Source organism: Ciconia boyciana, chromosome 12 (genome assembly GCF_034638445.1).
Source record: "Ciconia boyciana chromosome 12, ASM3463844v1, whole genome shotgun sequence".
Taxonomy (NCBI): Eukaryota; Metazoa; Chordata; class Aves; order Ciconiiformes; family Ciconiidae; genus Ciconia; species Ciconia boyciana.
This window is the reverse complement of record NC_132945.1, coordinates 165,964-187,695: the sequence shown is the minus strand read 5'-3', so window position 1 is coordinate 187,695 and position 21,732 is coordinate 165,964. Positions and strand designations below refer to the sequence as shown.

The 21,732-nt window shown below is 46.8% G+C and overlaps 1 protein-coding gene across 1 annotated transcript in view; it reads right to left on the bottom strand.

The window, feature by feature from the left end:
• The window catches only part of MSN (moesin), a 48,000-nt gene extending 26,534 nt beyond the window's left edge, over window positions 1–21,466 (bottom strand). The window contains exon 1 of the mRNA XM_072877534.1: window positions 21,311–21,466. Within this exon, the coding sequence (XP_072733635.1) occupies window positions 21,311–21,322 (12 nt within the window). The 5' untranslated portion in view covers window positions 21,323–21,466. The remainder of the gene's footprint in view (window positions 1–21,310) is intronic.
• Window positions 21,467–21,732: the final 266 nt, after the last annotated feature.

Sequence of the window (21,732 nt, the reverse complement as noted above, 5' to 3'; positions counted from 1 at the left end):
CCCGCTCGGCTGGGGACACGGCACTCCTCCCTTGACTGGAGCCACAGGGGGGCCAGTAAGGCCAAGGAAGGTGTCCCATTCCACCCCACTACGACAACTTGAATAAAGTCACCTTAATATAGTGGAGGAGGAAGCTTGGCTGCCTTCGATGCACTCAGTACCAGTGAGCCAGAAGTATGACTTATGTGCATGTTATAACATCACCCTTACAGGCACTGATTGTGTCTGGGCTTTGTTCTGGTACCTAACTACAGCCTGTAGCAGGAACTCACCCTCTGAAGAGCCCCTAATGACTTTAGTGCAGAGCCTGAAGACAAAGAGCTGATGTTACAGAAAAACTGAGCTTCTTTGCACATACATCTTCTACTCACCTTATGCTAAGGCTAAAGATGGACACAAGCAAAGATCATTACCTGGAAACGTTTTACCAGATATATGTGACACCCCCATGATTGTTGTAAGAGGGAAAAAGAAATTGCACTTTCCCCACCCCTGCCCTGTTCTCTTTGCACATTTGACAGCACAGCATCTAAGCTCATTTTGCAGAAGTAGTTGTCAGTTATTCAGTTAGGGCTATTTTTAATGTCATTTCCGACAAAGCCAGGCGGATACAGAGTTGAGTGTACCTTTCAGCCATACACTACTTATAAACACATCCCAACCGCCGGCACCTGCTGTATGTTAAGACATAACACAGGACAGTCAGGTATAGACGGTGGATCAAATTTCTGAAGGTACGGAGATACCTAAGGATCTTGCAGCTTACTGCCTTTCTTATGCGTTAAGTTCCCTTATGCATCCAACCACCATTTAAAACTAGCTCAGTATTACAAGCTTCAGACTACTTAACACGAACAAGACACACGTGGCTGTCATTAACACACGAAAAATGCCAACTGTAACAGCCGGACTCACAAGAAACAGCAGGTTTACATGAAGCTTACAGTAAAATTTCATCCACTGTTATGCTGAATTCCACAGCTCAGTGTCATCTACTGAGGGAAATTTCAGTTTGTACCTGTAAGAAAACTAAATTAAGAGCCACCTGCAGAGGGAGGACAGGCTTCTCTGTAAGCAGCCAGCAGCAAAAGGAACAAGGGCCTGGATACTCCAATCTCAATTAATGGGCTCAACCACTGCTTGAGTTCAGCTTGGCAGAGACATCAAGAACTGTAGTCTGGAAGCACAGAAAGAAGCTCCACTTGTTAGCGTCAGCAACAAATATTTTTTCTGGCCTGTTCCCTTATCCCCACCACCACCCCCTTTGCAGAAGGATGGAGGAGATCATACATCTAGTGTGCTATGAAACACGCATCACTGGGCTATAGACCGAAAACATGAGGAACTGGCAGCGTCCCCCAGGTTCCACTGGAAAGTGCACATTGCTGCTGACTGACCTGGAGATCACAAAGGTGATCCGAGTCCTCAAGGAGAGTCCACAACCACTGCCTCTATGTGCAGAGCCCTGTAGCACATGCAATATACTGCTCTACCCCAAGTATACCGCATGTATTAGTAAGTTCACTCAAAAACACCCCCACAAACTTCCTTCGTTTAAAATCAAGTGGCAGATAGGGCTGAGCAGCACCCCATCAATAAAACCTCATACTTAGGTCAGCATTTGGACTAAAAATGATAAAAGAGCAAATCACTTGAATTGCAGCATGATTATCATACACGACTAAGTTGGCTGAACGATAAACTGAAGAAAAGCTGGGAGAAGGCACCATCGGCAGACATCCCAGAAGGACAGACAGCTCTGCTGGCTCTGGTGCCCCCCGAAGCCGTGCAGACCAGCCGTGCCCTCTCTGCAGGAGGGGAAGAGGCAGCTGCTGCAGCCCAACTTCACTGCACAGCCCCGTTCTCACGTGAGCACCAGCAAGCCCGGTCAGGGAAGCAGTCAGGCTAAATCTAACTAGATTTGTGCTCACGTGGTCGTACTCCTTCCCTGTGAAGAAGCACAGCAGCAACCCAGCTTAGATGCAGAAGCGGCTGTGGAGCCACACCTTAACTAAGCCACGTTAGAGCCGTGTCCCTCCCTCCACCTCCACCGGCAAGGCAAGATGGCCTACGCGGGCAGCAAGCTGCAGCCTTCGCACGGCTTCAAGAGCCAAGCTGTTGAGGACAGCAAGAGGAAAAAGCTGCCACAGGAAGCGAGCTGCTGCAGCAGCAGGCAAGGCTGAGAAAGTTCACAGCTTTGAAGAGCCTGCTTGCAGAAAATGAACTGAGAAAGGGTGGAGGAGGGAGCGCCCGGGCTGCAGGAAGCCAGACGGGCCCTGTGACACCAGCGCGCATCCGACACGCATCTCGCTCCAGCGGAGACGCCGAGGGGGTGTTGCCAGTGCAGAACGCACTTTGCCGGTAGCTTCCAGCAAAACCCACCTGTACAGCACTCATTCGCTAACACAGGTGGGGGCAGCTGGTTACAGCACACTGGCCACTAAGAAGCTACGCTGCAGGTAACCCACTCTTCTAGCCCTTGGCGACTAACGTGGAAGTTTTTAGAAGCACCTCTGCCCCATGCGGAGTGTGGAAGAGCAGAGAATTTCTGCTTTATCTAACAAAGGGGTTCAAAATAAGCTGATTCTGTGTCCACTCCAACCGCATTTTCTGTACAAGTTTTCTGACAGGGTTTATAGCAGGCATTGTATCCAGAGGTTGGAAGAGCCAACCCCTATTCTTGAAAAGGGTAAGGAGAAGAGGTTGACTGAGGTGGTTCTAAAAATCTGGTACAAAATATAATGCCAAAGCAACCAGTTTCAAAAAGAAAACCAAGTGATTTATCCTAATATAAACCCTGTCATACTGTAGTGTCAGCACCCCAAAGAGGCATTTGTTTGGCTGTTAACACAAGAGACTATTTTGAAATGAATGTGGACTGCTCATCTCCCAGTATAAGGAAAATAAAATTCTTCCATACAGCCAGTGGTAAACAGGAATGTTCCCATAAAAAAACAAAAACAAAAACCAACCAGTTTCCTTGAAGACACTTGCTGCCATTGAACAGGTAATGCCTACAGAGCAGAGCAACACAGCAGTGTTTTGCTGCTTTTCTGGTTCTCAAGACCAAGTGTGAGAAGCCACAACCACTTTTGGGTTGAAGTCCCCCTTTACAAGCGATCGATACCCAGTACTGCGAGGGGCCTGAGCACAGGGTTAGCAAGTGGAGCCTGAGGGGGTCCATCAGGCAGAGATCAGTTACGCGTATCTAGTCAGGGCGTCTACTTCAGGCATCCTTATATAAACCAGGGCTTCTTTTTTTCCCCCCTCCAAGTGGTGGGGAATCAGATTTATTACGCCCAAGGACAGTCCCTCTAAAAAATGAAGTCTCCTTCAAACCACATTTACAGAGCTCACAAGAGGGCTTCAGAAAAGCCCACTCCTTATGCAAAGGGGCTGACATTTGCAACTGCCTTATTTAGAGGCCTTCACACTCACCTCACCCACCCTGCCCCAACTTTTCAGTTTTCTCATAATCAGTGTTTCAAAGGTCCCCAGCTGTCTGCTTCGATCAGTACCAGCAAGCGCGCGCTAGTAATGCAAGAACGCAGAGCCACGCAAAGCCGGGGCTACGCCAATGCTTCTCAATAGGTTGGGGAACTCCGCATTTTAGAACTCTGGAGGCATCATTTACCCAATTTAATTAGCAATCTGATTTGGGCAGGCAACTTTTTCAGGAATAAAAGTTCTACTTTATAAGAAGATTACTACAGAGTTATTCATTCAAAACAATTAAAAAAAAAAAAAAAAGGGCAGGGAATTCCCCTACCCCCTACACACAGCATGACTTCCGAAATCACTAATGACATGTTTCCAAGTTAAAGCTACTAGAATATAATTCCCTCCTTTTCAACCAAGCAGATAGTAAGTAGTCACATCCTACCAGTGCTGTTTCAACACCGTGGCTGCCAGCAGCTTGCCACCCTGTCCAGAGGGCAAACAAGCTTCAGTTTGACAAAAGGAGTTGCAAGATGAGAGTATCAAGCCAGTAAAAGAAGCCATGGGTGGATCCCCAAACTTACAGTCAAGTCCAGATACTTGTATGCCACTTATTACACAACTTACTCACAACCTTGTGCAATGGATCAATTCCTCTATTTTTGCCATTTCCTTTCTCATAAATAGATTCCTCATGCACCTCCCTTTGCTTTCCTGTAGCTGTTCCAAGCCATTAACGTTGCCATTTGCTATTTCTTTAGAGCTAGTTTGAAGAGGCCCTTAGAATAACTATTTTTGTACCTGTTGTTTGAGCTACTTAGAGACAACATCCTTTACGACTCAAAACCCACCCAGAAGGAGACTAAAAAAAATAATGGGGAAAAAACCCTGACCCCTTTTCCACAACACCTGGATCAGGAGGTAAAACTCAAAGCAAAATCTAGCCATATGCAGTTGCCATCATTCAACTTCTACACTCCAGGTAGCTTTACGTTTTGTTTGGGGTTTTTTTTTTTGTTTTGTTTGGTAAACACCCATTTGTTTTGTGCCTGTTAGAAGGTGCTATTCTCTGGATAAATGGTATATGCCTGTTATGGCCTCTGCACCCTAACAGTAGGGTTGGCAGCTGTACTTCCCATGTCTGAGCTTAAGCACATCCCTAGCTAAAGCTCTTCAACTTAAAGGCAGTCAGCAGGGCAGCGGGTGTGTTTGCAATGCCAGCAGTGGTACGGGTGACATTCCTTGCAGCTATTGCGTGCCCCTCCTAGGCAATTCTATTCGCAGGTTACAAACAAGTATTTTCTGTGGGTCCCCCCGCCCCTTAAATTGTACACCACACACCAGTGGTATGATCCTGGCTGCTCCTGCAGTAACTTAACAAGCAAAACAGTTCCAACGCTCCCCACCACCACGGGAAGCATTTCAGATTTTCTGAGAAGACTCTTAGAGAGCAGCTTTTCTCCCACCCCTAAACTTGCCCTAGTCTAGTTCTTCCCTCCCAAGCCTCATTCCAAAGGCAGGGGATTTCCCGCTACGTTTAACAGCTGCAAAGACTCGGTTCAAGGGGTTAAGCAGACAAGCCTGGTAGCCAAGACACATTTCCAGACAGCCAATAAGCTTTACAAACCTAGCATCCAGTGGATGCCTGCCAAAATTACGAACAACTATTTTGCTGGAAGGGACTCAAAACAAGATCAAGACAGGATGCTAACAAGACAAGTGTGAGCTGCATAGAGGCACCACATGTACAGTAAGTTCATGAGCTAATAGACTAAATACTCATTCCCTACGTAAAGGTCTCTAAATTCACCTGTGGTTAAGAATGGTTTTAGAAGTAACTTGGAATTGAGGGCAAATAAAAAAAAAGCGCTCTGCTTATCATTCAAGAGACTTTCCACAGGGAAGACAGCATGAAGATAACCGCTGTGACTGAGCTCGTCCTTCCAGAGGATTCTCGTGTTTGGATGAACAAGTCAGAAGCGTGCTTATCTGTTTCATGTGCTTCTCTGTGCTTCAACCAAGAGACACGTAGCATTTCAGCTCACTGGTAAGGAGCAGGGCAGCTGCACATAGGGCTGCCTGTTTCAGACATCCAAAGCACTGCCTGGGAGTTGCACGTCAAGTTCTTGGCCAGCTCACATCACTCACTGAATATCTGAACAATAGCCAGACTTCTAGGAGCTAGAACACAGCCTTACTGTGGGATCTGACTGCCCAGACTATGAGCCATCCCTCCAAATTTAACTGCAGGCACAGTCAAGTGTGAGGTAAAGCTGTTTCATCATCCTGTGATTTTCAGTTTTATCATTTCCAGCGAGCTAGACAAATCCTGCAACTTCCTTTCGGTACAGGGTCTCATTTAGGCTGGCTGCCTTTTCATATCTATTTAGGTCACGGTTCCCTAAAATGCAGGATTTCCCTGAAACGGCTCAGTTCTACACTACTTCTTAATATTCAGTCTCCCCACCCACATTTGCTTCCCTCGCCACCAACCTATTTTAGGTTTTAAATAGCTCTGTTGGGACTGTACATAGTTTATAAAAGACCAGCTTGTGATTGCTGAAGTACCTTTTGTTATTTTAAGCTTCATCTAGTTCAAGCACTTGAGCTTTCCTAATATAGAGGAGAGTAGCTACAACAGCAGGATACACAGAACCCCGTGTCCCAAAGGACTCCCCACGGGGCGCGGAGCTGCTCGGGGGGGCGCGGAGCTGCTCGGGGTGCCGCAGAGAGCCGCGCCAGCACGCACAGGGTGTGGTCCCACCACCGCGGCAAGCCATCCCGTACCGCCTGCACCCTCCCACTGCCTTCTCTGGGTTTGTGTTAGCGCTCCATGACTACGCCACAAGCAAGACCAAAGAATGAGATCAGGCCGAGAATAACTCCTCTGTTATTTTCGCCAGCAGAACCATTTCATTGGTCCCACTCACTACATTTACACAGGGCTACTGCTACTGGATACAGATTACGGGAAGAGGGACAGGTAGGATGGCTTTTGGGGTACAATTGGACAAGATGGGCCAAGCTACTGAGCCACTTCTTATTCCTCGCTCCCAGGCACTCCTGCTTTTTTATCCTTTGCAGCAGCTCTGATAGGCAACCCCTTGGTGAGATTTATCCCTTATCCAGCCACATGTGCACACGCCATTAACCCAGTTTTCTGCTGAGCTAGCAGAACAGAACTGATGCACTGTTGAGCTGGACTATCCGAGGCAGCGCAAGGCAGGAACACACAGACGGGAGCCAAACTTTACGGTGGCAGCAGACTATCGAAGCTCTCAAACATGCAACCAAGTTGATCTAGTTCATTAAAGGCTGCAATTAAATGCACATGCGAGTTCACACTCATACACCTCTTGAAATACATTCTTTGAAATTGGGCTATTTGAAAAGAATGCCTGAAAACTTCAATTATCACTTGAGACCTAGATGCACGCATGAAGACATTGCTAAATGCCCAGGAAGCCCAGTGGTCACGTAAGATCTATTAACATGTCTTCCTTTTAAATACAGGTCCATCACGTGCCACCCTTACAATGCACAGTATTAAGGGTAGATGATAGTTGGACATTCTCTAGATCAGGCAGACACCATGAGACCAAGCAGTCAAAAACCAGCCATAGTAGAAGGTATCACTTAGACCGTTTCAGATACAAAAATAAATAACATTCTGCATCATGTAGCCTTTCACAGAAGGCCTGACTAAACTGAAGGAAAAAAAAAAAAACAACACAAAATTGATTTGTTTTTAATATAAGAAAAAAATTACCCCTTCCACTCCGGAGTATTTCTTCTTTAATCTTTCAGGGTGTTCTCACAAAGTCTATTTAAAAAAAAAAAGTTACAGCTACCTGAACATAATTCGTATCTGTTGGACTTGAGTTAAAGGCTGGAGCTGTCTCTACAGTTTTACAGAGAGACAGAGTCACAACTTAAAGAACAGAATAAAGCCTTAGACTTCCAGTGACTGTTACAGAGTCAAGCTACTCCCAGTTTGCTACAGGGTCGCCTGTTCTGAAACAGTGCTATAAGCATTGCGAAGAAGCAACTATCGAATGCATCAGTAACATACTGCCTCAGGACTCTCGCAGCTCAACATCATCTGCCGGCCTACGCTAGCTTCGTGTGGGAAAGTGTTTTTAGAATACTGCCTGGACACAACCAGAGACACCCTGCATAGATCAACTGTACCAGCAAACACAACAGATAAGACAGCTGTACTCACAAGTAACCGGGCTTATATTAAGTGTTCCTTAAAAAAGGGTTTGCTTTTGATAGTTTTTAATCATGATACTTGACTAGATCTTTTACTTTCTCCATGCCTCTGCACTCCAGAAGATGAGGTTAAGAACCTCCAGGCACCTACACAATACTTCGCAAGTTCCAGTACTTTCCAAGTTATCTTTGTCAAGAACTATTGTCCCACTGTATCAAAAACAAGACCCTGAACAATTCAATCTAACTTAGAAAACAATCCAACTTTGAAAGTGGCCTTGCTCTGAGCATGGGGTTGGACCAGATGACTCCTAGGGTTCTCTCTCAGCTTAACTTGTTCAATAATTCTACAAGACCGCAGAGGCTGTTGAGGAGCTACCCTGCATTAGCTTCAGCTTTTATAATGCTCATGGCAGAAACTGACTTCTTGTATCAAGCGGGCAGAAGCCATTTTCTTACATGATCTGCAGTTTCAATATTTAGATCCTTTAAACCTCCTCTACAAACAGAGATGTTATGGACTATCTTTATGCAGCCAAACATACAGATAAGCCGAACTGTTAGTGGTCTTCCTGAAGCTGGAGGTCAAAACTGAGAAACACAACTGAGTAGTAGGAAGAGAAATAGCCCGATGATGAGTACATCTCCTGTGTAAGTCAACATACACGCAGATATCACTTGCGAAAGCAAACAGTAAAACTTACTAGACTAACCAGACGCAGGGAGTTTGCAAAGCAACGTTCTGCAAGGAGCATTCATAAGTCAACTTGAGAGCTTAGCTCTTATTCAGACCTGCTGTGTAAGGTTGCTTTTTGTTATTTTTTCAGGGTTTTTTCCATATGCTAAGGAACAGCAGCATAGGATTTGCAGACATTAATTCAACTTTGATCAAAGTCTGGGGCTCCTTCAACGTTCCTGCACGCAGACACCTCACCCTCAAGTGCACATCTCCAGAACACTAGGAGCGGTAAGAGCAGCTAACTGCTATGGCTCAGGCTTGTTGTGCAAACAGACAGATCCACGTTAACGCATCTAATAACCCATCTGTCTCTAAGGGAATGGCAGATCAATGAAATCACTTGGTTTACAAGACTGACTGAATCCCCTCAGATCCAAATTATTTTCAGATATTGATTTCACTGCCAAATCAAAGCTGTCATTAGAATATTGTAAAAGCATTTCACTGGAAAGTCCTCTATGCCAAACTTTTCTGAGACCAAAGCATTTGCACAGAGTCATTTGCAGAGACACAGAAAAACTTGAAAGGACAGAGCAATGCAGCACACAGTCCCAAGATACAAATGAAAGCATCACATAACATGCACCCCTCCTCCAAACTGAGGGAACCAGCTTACTGAGAAGCAAGTTATGATGCAGTGAATCTTAAATTTGAAGTACCTTATAGGAATTTGAGGGGTTCTATATAAAAAGAAGAGACACCCACCAACCAGCTTTTTTTGTAGTGTGAATGAAAGACACTTTCAAAGCTTAGCCATGGGAGAAGGGGCTGGTCACCTCCTCTGACTAAGCTACATTTGTGGCTTAGTGGCAGAAGAGACTTTGCACAGAGCTGAACCAAGTACAGAGCAAACAACAAAGCCTATATATTAATTTTGTCAGAACTGAAGCAGCAAAGGAAAAGCAGGACAGCCTTCTGTCAGATTGCTACTTGATTATTTAACATTTGTCAGAACAAACACTAAGATAGCGTCGTATTTCCTGTGTATGATGCTGAAGCAAGTACTGTTCAGGACGTCTCATCTTCAGTTGATTGCTCTGATCTTTCAGCGATTTGGAAGTTACTTAGTCCTTCTATTTGCTCTATCCTTTGATAGAGAGCTTCAAGACAGACACTACAGTGATATGTTCTTACAGCTGAAGATGCTGATGTATCCTCATTCGAAAAAGATCTCTCCCCTATTCCGTTGAGTGTGCAAAGGGGTATTCAAACTGAGCATAATACACTGCCCGGCAGCTTGCAGTCAACCTTCAACTTGAGTAACAAACCACAGAGCAACATAAAGCAAAAAAGAAAACCACAACTTGGGGGTTTGGAGCTTTAACTCACTTCCGCGAGTATGGCTGTCACCACAACACCCTAGGTATACATTGTGCCCATCAGTGCAGAAGACATTGGTGCCTACAGATTTCACATAGCTTAAAACACTTGCAGCAGCAAGTCATTAAAAGAAGAGTAATAAAATTCCGAGTCTTCAGGAACCTACTGCTAGAACTTACTGCTTCGCAGTTTGTCATGGCTGGGTCAGAATACCATCGGTTTGAGGTGCAGTTTAGTGTTTAAAGCCAAAAAAAGATTGCGTCAGCAAACATGGGCAGTAAACACTTTTGGATTTTTTGAACACCAAGTTCAGGTTAACAGAGGCTCCTTGCTTGCTTTTTGGAGCAAAGGACTAATGCTATAGCAGCAAGGAAAGCGTGTCATCTCAGTATTCCAGGAAAGAATAGTTACAGTCCAGCTCCCATAACAAAGGCAGCACAATGGCGCTGCAGGCTGGAGCACTAAGACACATTGCTTATTCCAGTATTTTCTTGGTTTAGTGACAAAGTGTTTTATGGTGCTGAGTAAGAATGCTCTCAAAGCCCACCACCTTCCCAACCACGGACTCAGAGCTTTCAGGTATTACAAGTAATACTGGCCTTTTCTGACCCCATTATTGAAGCTGCTAGTAACCTTACAGCTTTTGAGGCACCTCACAAAATGAGCAGTCATGTGTAACATGTAACAGTTCATTCATACAGCAGTTCCTGGTTCTCTCAGAGATTGAATTAAATACAACTCAGCTAAAGTTCTCATTATCTACCCAATAAAAACCAAATCTACCTAAACCCAATCTACCCAAAATGAAGTCAACCACTTTTTCAAAAGTGATTTTAAGTTTCCTTAGTATATAGATATATTTAGGGGCAAATGAAATAACCAGCTGTTGGCAAAGTAGTTATTGATGGTTAAGGTTTTGATCTCGTCTCACAGAGTTATCTTAACATTTGGTATGTAACATAGTAGTTACAAATGGTAAACTAGAAAAGCAACACCTGCCTTATGCATGCTGTGCAATGTCTCCATTAATGAATGCACTCCAACAAAACTTAGTGGAACATATGACTATAATAATATAATCTAGTATCATCCCTAAAGGACAACTTTGGGTTTAAAATAAGTAAATAAATAAAAACCAAACAAACAAACAAACCCCACACTCACAAACAAACCACACACACCAAACCAAACTGTGTCACGATTTTGCACGTTGTTATTGCTTGGACACTGAGTATTCTATTGTCTCAGCTGCACTATAAGCTACAATACAAGCAAGTTTCTTTCAACCCATCCAGCTTTCCAGGCAATTTTGCTTTCCTGACATATACGTACTAGAAGATCTATTTTAGTGGTCAGATATTAACTAGATTAACCAAGTAATTGGGCACTATTGAAGGGCATTTAAAGGACAATGCAATCATCAGGCACAGTCAACATCGGTTCACAAAGGCAAAGTCCTCACTAATTTGATATCCTCCTACAGTAAGGTCACCCACCTAATGGATGAGGGGAAGGCAGTGGATGTAGTTTTTCTGGATTTTAGTAAGGCTTTTAATCCTGTCCCTCACAGCATCCTTCTGGACCAGTTGTCCGACTGTGAGATGAGCAGGTTCATGGTGTGCTGGGTGAAGAACTGGCTGGACGGCAGGGCTCAAAGGGCTGCAGTGAAGGGGGCTACATCTGGCTGGTGACCCGTCACCCGCGGTGTTCCTCAGGGCCCAACCGTAGGGCCAGTTCTGTTCAGTACTTTTATCAATGATCTGGATGCAGGAGTTGAATGCACCATTAGCAAGTTTGCTGATGATACCAAACCGGGAGGTGCTCTTGACTCTCTTGAGGGACATGAGGCCTTGCAGAAGGATCTAGACTGACTGGAGCACTGGGTAATCATCAACACCATGAAATTTAACAAACATAACTGCCGGATTCTGCACCTGGGACGGAGTAACACTGGGCACAAGTCTAAACTGGGAGAGGAGTGGCTGGAGAGCAGCCCTGCGGAAAGGGATCTGGGGGTGCTGGTCAGCAGCAGGCTCAACAGGAGCCAGCAGCGTGCCCTGGCAGCCGAGAGGGCAAACCCCATCCCGGGGTGCATCAAACACGGCATTGCCAGCCGGTCAAGAGAGGGGATTATCCCGATGTATTTATCGTTGGTGTGGCCTCACCTTGAGTACTGCGTGCAGCTCTGGGCCCCGCCACTTAAGGATGTGAAGATGCCTGAACACGTGAGGAGGAGGGCAACCAAGCTGGTGAAGGGCTGGAAGGCATGTCCTCTGAGGAGCGGCTGGGGACGCTGGGTTTGTCTGGTTTGGAGAAAAGGGGGCTGAGGGGCGACCTCATTGCTCTCTGCAGCTTCCTGGGGAGGGGACGTGGAGAGGGAGGTGCTGAGCTCTTCTCCTGGGGATCCAGGGACAGGACGCCTGGGAATGGCTCAAAGCTGCGTCAGGGGAGGTTCAGACTTGACCCGAGGAAACATCTCTTTACCCAGAGGGTGGTCAAACCCTGGAACAGGCTTCCCAGAGAGGTGGCTGATGCCCCGTGGCTGTCAGTGTTTAAGAGGCATTTGGACAATGCCCTTAATAACGTGCTTTAACTTCTGGTCAGCCCTGAAGTGGCCGGGCAGTAGACAAGACGATCGTTGTAGGTCCCTTCCAACGGAACTATTCTATTCTAAGTAGAGGTTGTGATGGACAGTCCTATCTATTTCTTTTAGAGCCCAACAAAAAGATAAACACCACAATTTTATATTGCAGGCATGTTGAACAGAAACTAGTTTCGTTACAGGAGAAAATCCTTCAAAAGTTAAAAGCTCTTACCCATCCTAAGACAGAAAAATACTTTATCTCCTTTGAAGGAAGCTACAGAAACCAAGTTCACTAAGAACCTTTAACTTTCCAGTTTCTACCTTTAGAAAGCTACGCTAACAACCTGGAAGTTGTGTGTTCAAGATACAATATGAAAGCAAGAAGAAACTCACCAAGAAAATAAGTGAGCATATCTGAAACTATATCCATGCCTCCAATATCCAACATGTTGGCAGATGAACGTTCTTGTTTAAAATAAGGGGAAGGATGAGAGTGGAAGTTTTCTTTTACCTTAAATTCAATTTAGAACATATTAATACAACTGAAATAAATATTAAGCATATTTATTACTACCCTTTTATGAAAAATTTTGATTTGCTGACCCTTTCTTGACCAATGGTCAACATTACTTTGCTAACCCAAAAAAAAAAAAAAAAAAAAAGGTATCTGCAGCACCAGTTCTTAGTCCGTTTTCCTGCACAGATACACCACTGGTCAACTTCTGCAAGACCCACCTCTTGCATGCAGGGAGGAAGCATTTCTAAAGACATCTATACAAAGGCTTCTATGCCATACGCCTCTTGCTAACTTGCATATGAACAGGTCAACCATTCATTAAAGTGTCTGCTTAATGGATCAGTAAGTAAACACTTACTTTTAATACACATGTACAAATCCCTCTCTCTCTCCCATTTCTAACTGGAACCCTAAGGTCACCAGTGAGTTGTCATACTAAGGGAACTAACAGGATTGTTTTCATATAAGAGGATGTATTGGACCACAAAGTATTGCATGGGTTTTGTATCACCACTTTTTTATTAGGCAACTTGATCTTGCTTGAATTTCTCAGCAGTGGAACTGCCTTACTTCCTTAGAGAGTGCCTTCAGAACCATTTGCTGCCATTCTGCAAGTCCCGTGGATTACGATCATCTTAGGATGATATCAAGTTCTGGATTTTAATAGAGGAAAAAAAACACGCAACCAGAACCCTCTTGTCCATCCAGCAGCCAGCCTGAAAAGACATTTAGTGCATTGAGGAAATAGATACTTTTTTTTTTTTAATTCACTATTCCAGAATAGCATATTCAGAGGGTGAAAAAAAATTACACCTTATTATTCTTAGAGACATTATGAACAAAAAGCCACACCTCTGGGGGGTGGGGGATGTTGAGAGCCCTGACACCTCACCCTAATAATTTGTCTGGCAGCTCATTTTTTGCTCTCTAACCAAGCACAGAATTAATATCAGAGCATCAAGTTCAGTACAGTTTAAAACCTATGGCAAGGAAAGATTTAGGCCAGAATTCCATCCTTTATTAGCTTGTGTTACATAAAACCAAATACATTTATTAAATGGTGTGGCTAAGTGATTGATCAGACTGCGATGGCAGATTTTTTCCTTAGTCACTTCCCCACCATAACTAGGTCTCCCAACCCAGAGAGAAAAAAGGTTGCAAGTCATAAGGGCTTACTAAGGAGAAGAGGACAAATCAGGGATATACAGACGGAACAGAATGGCTCAGGGCTGCAGGAAGTCATCAGTTTTGCTTTAAAAAGAAAATACCTGGAGAACATAGGAAGGCATACAATCGCAGAACAGCAGTTCTCCAACTTGCTGCACGCAAGATTCTCTGACATCGACTTAACCCCCTCACCCCCAAAAAAAGAAAAAAATACCGAGGTTTTACAGTATTCACGCTCCAGTACAGTGAAGTCTGTCCTCCTGAGTAGCCTTCCTCTACCAAACAAACAAGTTGACCAATAGTGCTAGAAACTTGCAAGAGGGTCTAGATCAGTCCGGACCACGCGTACCATGCCATTCTTATTCACTGCTTCCGTTATCCTCTTTCTGATCTCTTCCAAGATTTCCTTTTCCTCTACCTAGAATCACTGCTGGCAGAGAAAGGAGTCTGTCTCTTCCCCCTCCTAGTCCGTCATGTCATTCTTGCCTAACTGCATGTTTCTCTACAGAGCGGATCAGATTCGGAGCTTTTTCCTCCTTTAGGAGCACCCCTGTGCCTTGGTCTGTAGCTTTTCATCAACCAGCGATGGCCAGAGGGAGAGAAACCTAGCACGGCCAAACACTCCTATTTCTTAGCCTGGGAATGGGATGAGAACCAAACATCATTCCTTCATCCAAAGTTTGTATTTTTGAATAGGTTACTCAGAACAACTACAGCTTCAGAGATGTTGGAACAACTAGAAAAACCATTTTGCAGGAGTCATACCATTAAAAACCTCTTCAAAGAGCGTTTTCTCCCATTTAATACAAGTTCAACAAGCTGCTATACAAAGGCCAGGAATTTCTGACTGCCCCAGTACTCCATGGGAGGATCACACATCCATGCAAGTGAAGGTATCCTTTCACAGCTGCAAGGAAGGAAGCAGCAGAGATCTCCTACCTATGTATCCACAGTTGCTGCAGCCATAATTGTCTCGTCAATATAAGGCCCAAACCTCTGCAATTTCACATTTTAAACCTCTGAACAGTTGCAACCGATCCTGTGGTTTTATAACCACCAGGCCTGCCAGTGACTGTCTCTTCCTACATCCCTGCCAAGTATTTGCTGCACAATCTTTTAAACATTACAGTAAGAGTCAGCATTAGCTACTGGAGTCAGAAGGGTGGGTTTTATGCCCACAACTTCCAAAACACTTGAATGCTCCACCTAGAAACAGCCACAGAAGCGTTACGAAGAGGTCTGCCCAAAGGAGTAGCCTTCCATGAATCTAGAGACTTCAGCCTGCCCTGGAAGTTTCAGCTGGGATGAAAACAAGCTCCTTTGATGCAGTGTTATTGGCTGCACTATGCAAATTCCTGCTGTTCCCAAACACCCCTAGGGAAAAGCAAGCAATTAACTGGCTGCTTACTAGTGCTCTTCATTTACAGCAGTTAATTGCCCTGGATTATTCCTGGGCAGGGAGGGATTTCCTCTCGTCCAGGAGTGTGTCTGCAGCAGCAGAGAGACTCCTCGCCGGGTGAGGTTGGTTTCTAGTATAACCATTTAGCAGACAGACAAACAGACACCGGGGGGCGGGGGGAAGGGACGGGACCCGAGGAGTTAAGCGTTGAGATCTTGGAACTCTTTTTCGAGCAGACCCCATTGTAGTCCTCGGAACAGCGATTAAGCACAGATAACAGCTTTATTGTGCAAATTCAGGGAGGCCCTCTCGCTGCACAGAAGGGGAAAAAAAAAAAGAAAAAAAAGAAGCCAGCCAAATAAGGTTGGTTGAGCTGCACCAAGCCAGGAAAGAGGCCAGGAGATGACGCAGCCAGAGGAAGCTTTTAGTCAGCTTCCTCTCCGACTTGGAGCCGGGCCAGGGCCACCTCTTCCCCAGGAGTTTCTCTGCGAGAAGCCCCGGCTGAGCGGCAAGGACACGCAGGGCCCGGCCACGCCGGCCGCGTCCTGCTCCCCTGCTCCCCTGCTCCCCCAGCTTCGCAAGGAGCAAAGACAGAAGGCGTCTGAATCCATCCGCTTCAGTTTGTCAGCTGTCTTTGGTCGCTGCCTAGGGACTTGAGCGAGCTCCCTGCAGGAGGATTTCACTTCAGACCAGACATGATACATAAAACAACTGAAACACGTTTCCTCTAGAGGCAGTGATGCCATTTCCTGTCAAAAAAAAGGGTCCATATTAAGACATCTTATGAACTATCCTCACGAGAAAAGCAAGAATTGTAATTAACCTTCAGGGGTGATTAATCAGACAAGGCAGTCGCCCCAAGAGTTAAGGGGACGGGGTGTTTGCAAGGAGTGATGACCAACCCCTGACATCAGGCACGCTTTTCTCCACAGGACTCTTACAGCCGAAGCAGCAGATCTAAAGCTCTCCTTGGGCTCCTTTTATTGTGTGCACCTCACCAACCTGCTTCTTGCTCATCTGCCACAAGCAACAAATCAAGAGGTCAAACACAAAAGAAAGGACTCAACTAACATTTTTTAATCTTCTAGATTAATCTTCTAGAACCTCTGGTATGATGAGCACTCTTAGGCCTAACACTGTCGCATTAAAGTTCTAAGGACTGGATCATGACTACCCATTCAGATCAGGCACGCGGCACAGTTCTTGCTCACTACAGTCAGAAGCCACTATCACTGATGTTTTCTGCACAACACTGCCAGGTAGGTGCAAGGCTTGCCGTAAGAAGTGGAAGCAAGATTTTACCAGTATGTAAAAGCAAAGTGAACACTAGTTCATCAATGGTATTCTTTAAACTCCCTGTTTAACTTTAACATAGAAGGCCCAGAAGCACCAAACAGAAGCTTTTGCTCACTATCAGGCTTAACTGCTTCATCTGCGCAAGAGGTAAAACCTCGCTATTCTTGCAGAATCTAGGAACCAAGCTGATGAACACGATACAAGCTAGGGTGTAAGGGCCTTTCCTGGTTTGTAAAATCCCATGGTAGGTATAAAGCTACAGATAATTCATCATATTCCGGTCCAGTAGTTTACCTGGTGCCACTGTACACTCAGCATGTTTAGCTATTGTTGCTGCTGAAGTACAAAGTCATCCAAAATTCACCAACAGGGGCAACACAGACTTCTGTATAAAGCAAGATCTTTGAGAGCTCTCAAACGCACCTTTTTATGGCAACTCCATGTACCTGATAGTGTTAGAAGAAAGGTACAATGGATTGAGTTTGCCTAACAAGCTAGCGCCTGTGTCACACCAAAGCCTGTCTAACTTTGATCAATGCTGCCAAGCTTCCCAAGATATAACACCAAAGGGTTGCTCCTCAGATAAGACAGAATGCACCTGGAATGCTTCTAGTGTTCCTTCATAGCACGAGAGGATCCAAACCCAGGGCATCAAAAGAAAAGTGTCCATCCATTACAAGTCATGGTTTCCATCACTGTCCATCCTCCCCTCTCAGCTTTCAAGACCTCTAGCAAATTCCGCAAGAAAAAAAAAAAAGGATCACCCAAACAAGTGTAGCACTCTGCTCACAGCTGCCGTCTTGTTGCAGCATTTGGTAGCAAGTAGCTACGCATCAAGAAACTAATTATCCAGAGGATTCTCCTGATACCTACCCCAGTCTCTCGGTTACCTTTCTTCTAACCAGATCTATGCAGTTCCAAAGAACAAAGGGAGATATGCTTTGAGGACCTCTGGAGTCCAACTGGGAATTAGGACCATCAATTTAAGCTACAGACAGGGTCCCTGAAGGCCCTAATGGCTATTGCTACGCTGAGTTTTAGAAAGTATTAAGGGGAAAGGCAACATCAGAAAAGACTTTTTTAGAAAATCTTAAATAGCATCATAGATCTGAGACCTATGAATCCTACTATTCTTTTGTGCTGAAGACTTCATGCTTGTCCAAGTTGATTTTCTCTGCAGTAACACTTTGCCCTAGAAACCTGGAGACTTACGTTCTGAACATCGAGAGAAACACTTAGTTCTGCTAATACAATAAGAAGAGTCCAAACTTTATTATACCTTAGTTTGAAGCTTTCTGTATTCACGAGATTAGCTCTGATTAAACCCATTTCGCTACAACGAGTAAAGACTACGTTACCTAAAACAGAACTGCTCAAGTCCCAGTGACAGGACAGTTGAATGCACACCTCATACACGACAGATGCTCACGCTTCAAGTTCAGTGGCCGATCCATCCATATAGCCACCAAGTAAGTACATTCATAGGCAAAATAGCTAATGAATCCCGATACTAGAAAAAGCAATGTTTCTGTAACTAAAAATAGAGTAAAGTATCGGCCCATTAAATGGGCATGACTGTACAAAAAAGGTCGCTTTCCCTCCCAGTCCTCCAACTAAGACGCTTTTTGTAACACTGAAGTTTGAGTGATTAACTATGGGGCTTGGAGTAGCCATCAACATGACAGCTCATTCACTTCTGTCAGGATTTGGAACTGAGTGTGACTTCCAGCTCTGCCCAGCCTGAAATGACTCAGTGCACTAGTCAGTAAGCATGAGATCAGGGCCTGCTCACGGCCAGTAAACAGACTTCTGGCAACTGGGGGAGAGACTTCTCAGAGCTTGACAATGGCTTGCAAGAGGCAACTAGTTTTAGCACTCAACTACTTCCACCCCTCTGCAATGCAAGGTGTGGGGGGATTATATGTCCTCTGTGGTGTGTACTTTAACTGTTTACGTCTCACAAGCTTTTCAGAACAAAAAAATTATAAGCCAGAGTCGGTTGCTTAACTATAAGATCGCTCTAGATAAAACAGGGAAGCTTTCCTGTGGAGGGCATGGCAGGATCAGCAGGCCGACCCACGATGGACTTCCTACGTAGCCTACAAGACCTCCAGCAGCCAAACCCCCCAGTTGCGCAGACGTTACACGGCACAACAGCAGATCATGTGCCACTAGTTCGAAGGTTACCAGAGTTAAGCTTGGATTCCTATTAATAGTGCACCAAAGCAGAGTGCCACTTGTAGAAAATCTCATGTAACGAAATGGCAATCTCTAGCTAGATGTGTTAACATTTAGCCGAGTTTAATGAGAAGTAGGGACTCGGAACTCAACAGGTTTTGCTGCTCAAGCCACGCAGCAGCATGTTCTGTAAGCCTGGTGAGATGAATGATAAGAGCTACCAAACACTTGAGACACAAATGTTTTTCCTGCCCAGCCAGAACTGTTCCCTGGAACACTTCCTCCATCTGTCTTCTTCACAATGGATTTATTTTTGTGATGAAGCCCACATATAGCTACATCTAACTGCTCAAGTTTCACCCACATTTGACCTTGATTGAGGAAAGTCACTTGCATTTTACTGTTTTGTTAATTAAGTAGCTATTAACAAATCTTAAGCTAGCACACTAGTAGTCATGTTTCTTTCACATGAAGAACTGATTACACAGTTATGCCAGCATATCCTGTTCCTGCAAACCACAGCTCAAGAAATAATGTTTAAAATATTATTTCAGTTGGGTCTGCAACTAGGGCAGATGGGGCAGGAAACCAAGGGCTGATACAGCAGGAGGCCTGCAGCTCTGTACCTCAACAGGCACAAACACTTGAACCGCTTTCTGCGGAATCTGCGGTGTGCAATACACAGTGTCACAGCAAAGCACTTCCATTTCTTTATCTGTTCCAGTTTTTAAAAGCTCCGAAAGCAGAACTGCTCTGTCAGAACCAGAAAGCAGCAGACTGAGAGCGTGAATCCAGCCTAGGGTGTGCCTGCAGATACAGAGGCTGCAACGAGCACCCTGGAGCGAGCGCAGCTTCGGAACGCTTGGATTCAGCCTGTTAGCGGGAACCCTCCTCGTGAGCGTCTCTGCAGCACGGTCAGGATTTCTTGGCTGATCCACGCTAAAAGAAGCCACTCATCACAACTGTAAACTCTCTGGCTAAAAGGTCTCAACTGCATTTTACACAGAAGTCCCCTAACCTGAGCTACTTCTGTTAATCTTACTGAACTTGTTGCCTGTACTTTTTTTCTTTTTTAGGAAGTAAATCTTCACTAATCATTGCTGATATTTGAAGAAAGGCCTTTCTAAAGCTTTGGAAAATACTGTCTTAACCTTTAAGTGGCTTGAGTTTGATATCCTTTAAGATGTTGATGTTTTAAAAAAAAAAAAGAAAATCCAGCTATTGTCCGAGAGAGCTGGCATTTAAGACAGCAGGAAAAGCAGAAGTCAGTCAAACAGGCATTCAATATCTATTCTGAAGTAACAAAATTAAACTATCTGTAAAAAAAAAAATAAAAAAAAATCAGGGTGGATTCCATTCCAACTTCCACTTGCATGGGGGTGGGTTTTTTTTCCTCTCCTTTATGTAAACCATAGACTCTTGGCTTACACATGAGATGTTCTTAGGCCGTTTCAGATCACTCCCAGTGAGGAAACATCCAGAGCCTTCCAGCCTGCTCCTTCCTGTTTTATCAATGAAGGGCTAGGACCAATTCTTTCACTCCAACCAGGAGAAATTAAATGGAAAAACCCCATGCTCCTCATTAGTCACCAAACTCCTGCTGCGAGAAGGAAAGTCAAGTACGGACTTGACCAGACTTTCTGAAGTACCGAGATCTCTCCAGCCAAGAAATACTTCGAGTCAAGCTGGGACAAGGCTCCCTAGCAACTCAAGCTGACTAATCACAAGCTGTGAAAACCCCAACTTCTCCTCTTTACAGAGCACACGAGAGGCGGCCACAGGACTAGTTAAGTCCCCACGGGGTTCTAGACGGCTTAGCCCGGCACGCCGTCCCAAGCCGGGCGCAGCCAGCCGAGTGCCTGCGGGCGGGCAGCGCGGCGGGCACCGCTGCGCCGGAGCTTCTGGAGAGGAGCGGCGGCCTCCGCAGGGCGCTGCCCGGCCGCGCCGTTAGCCGGCCAGCCCGAGCGGGCAGCCGCGGCCCAGGCGGGGCTCCGGCCCGGCCCCGCGGGCGGGGGCGCGGCGGCGGGGCAGGGAGCGGCCGGGGAGGGGAGCGCAAGATGGAGGGGCAGGCGGCTCGGCTGGGCTGGGCCGGGCTCGGCTCGGCTCCGCTCCCCTCCCGCCCGCCGCACCCCCGCCGCCCTCCCTCCCCAGGACTCCCTCCTTCCCCCGCTCCTCTCTCCCTCCGGGGCGGCCGCCGGCGCCTCCCGGGCCCCGCCGCCGGCCGCAGCCGCTGCCGGGCGGGGCGCAGGCGAGCCCAGGCGGGAAGAGCCCCCCGGGCCGGCGGGCGGACGAGGCGGGCGGCCGGGGCGCCGCCGTCCCCTCCCGCCGCGAGGCCCGGGCGCCGCCGCACCCGCCCAGCCCCACGCACCCGCCCCGGGCGCCAGCCCCGCTCGGCCGCCGCCGAGAGCCGCCCCCGCGGCGGGGCCCCCCGCTCCGCTCCGCTCCGGCGGCACCCACCGTTTTCGGCATCTTCCCGGCGGACTGGGCACGGCAGGTCGCTCCTCCTGCGCCGGTGGGGCTCTGCGGGGCTCCGCGCTGCTCCTAACGGGACTCCGCGCCGCGCCTCTCCGCCCGCCCGCCCCGGCGCAAGCCCGGCCCCGCCCCGCTCCCGGCCGCCTTCCTGCGGGGCCGGAGCTGCGGCGCCCCCGCCCCGGCCTCCTCAGCGGGGCGCGGCCCGGCCCGGCCATGCGGCGCGGGGAGGCCGGGGCGGGCGTCGCCGCCGAGGCTGCGGGGGGCCCGGCCGCGGGGGACGGCGAAGCGCCGGTGCCCCCGTCGGAGCGGACCCCTGCGAGGCGGCCTGGGGAGGGAGCGGCCTTGGAGCAGCGGCGAAGACCCACCGGGGCAAGAGCCGGGGGGGCCTCCGGCGCCCCGAAACTGGC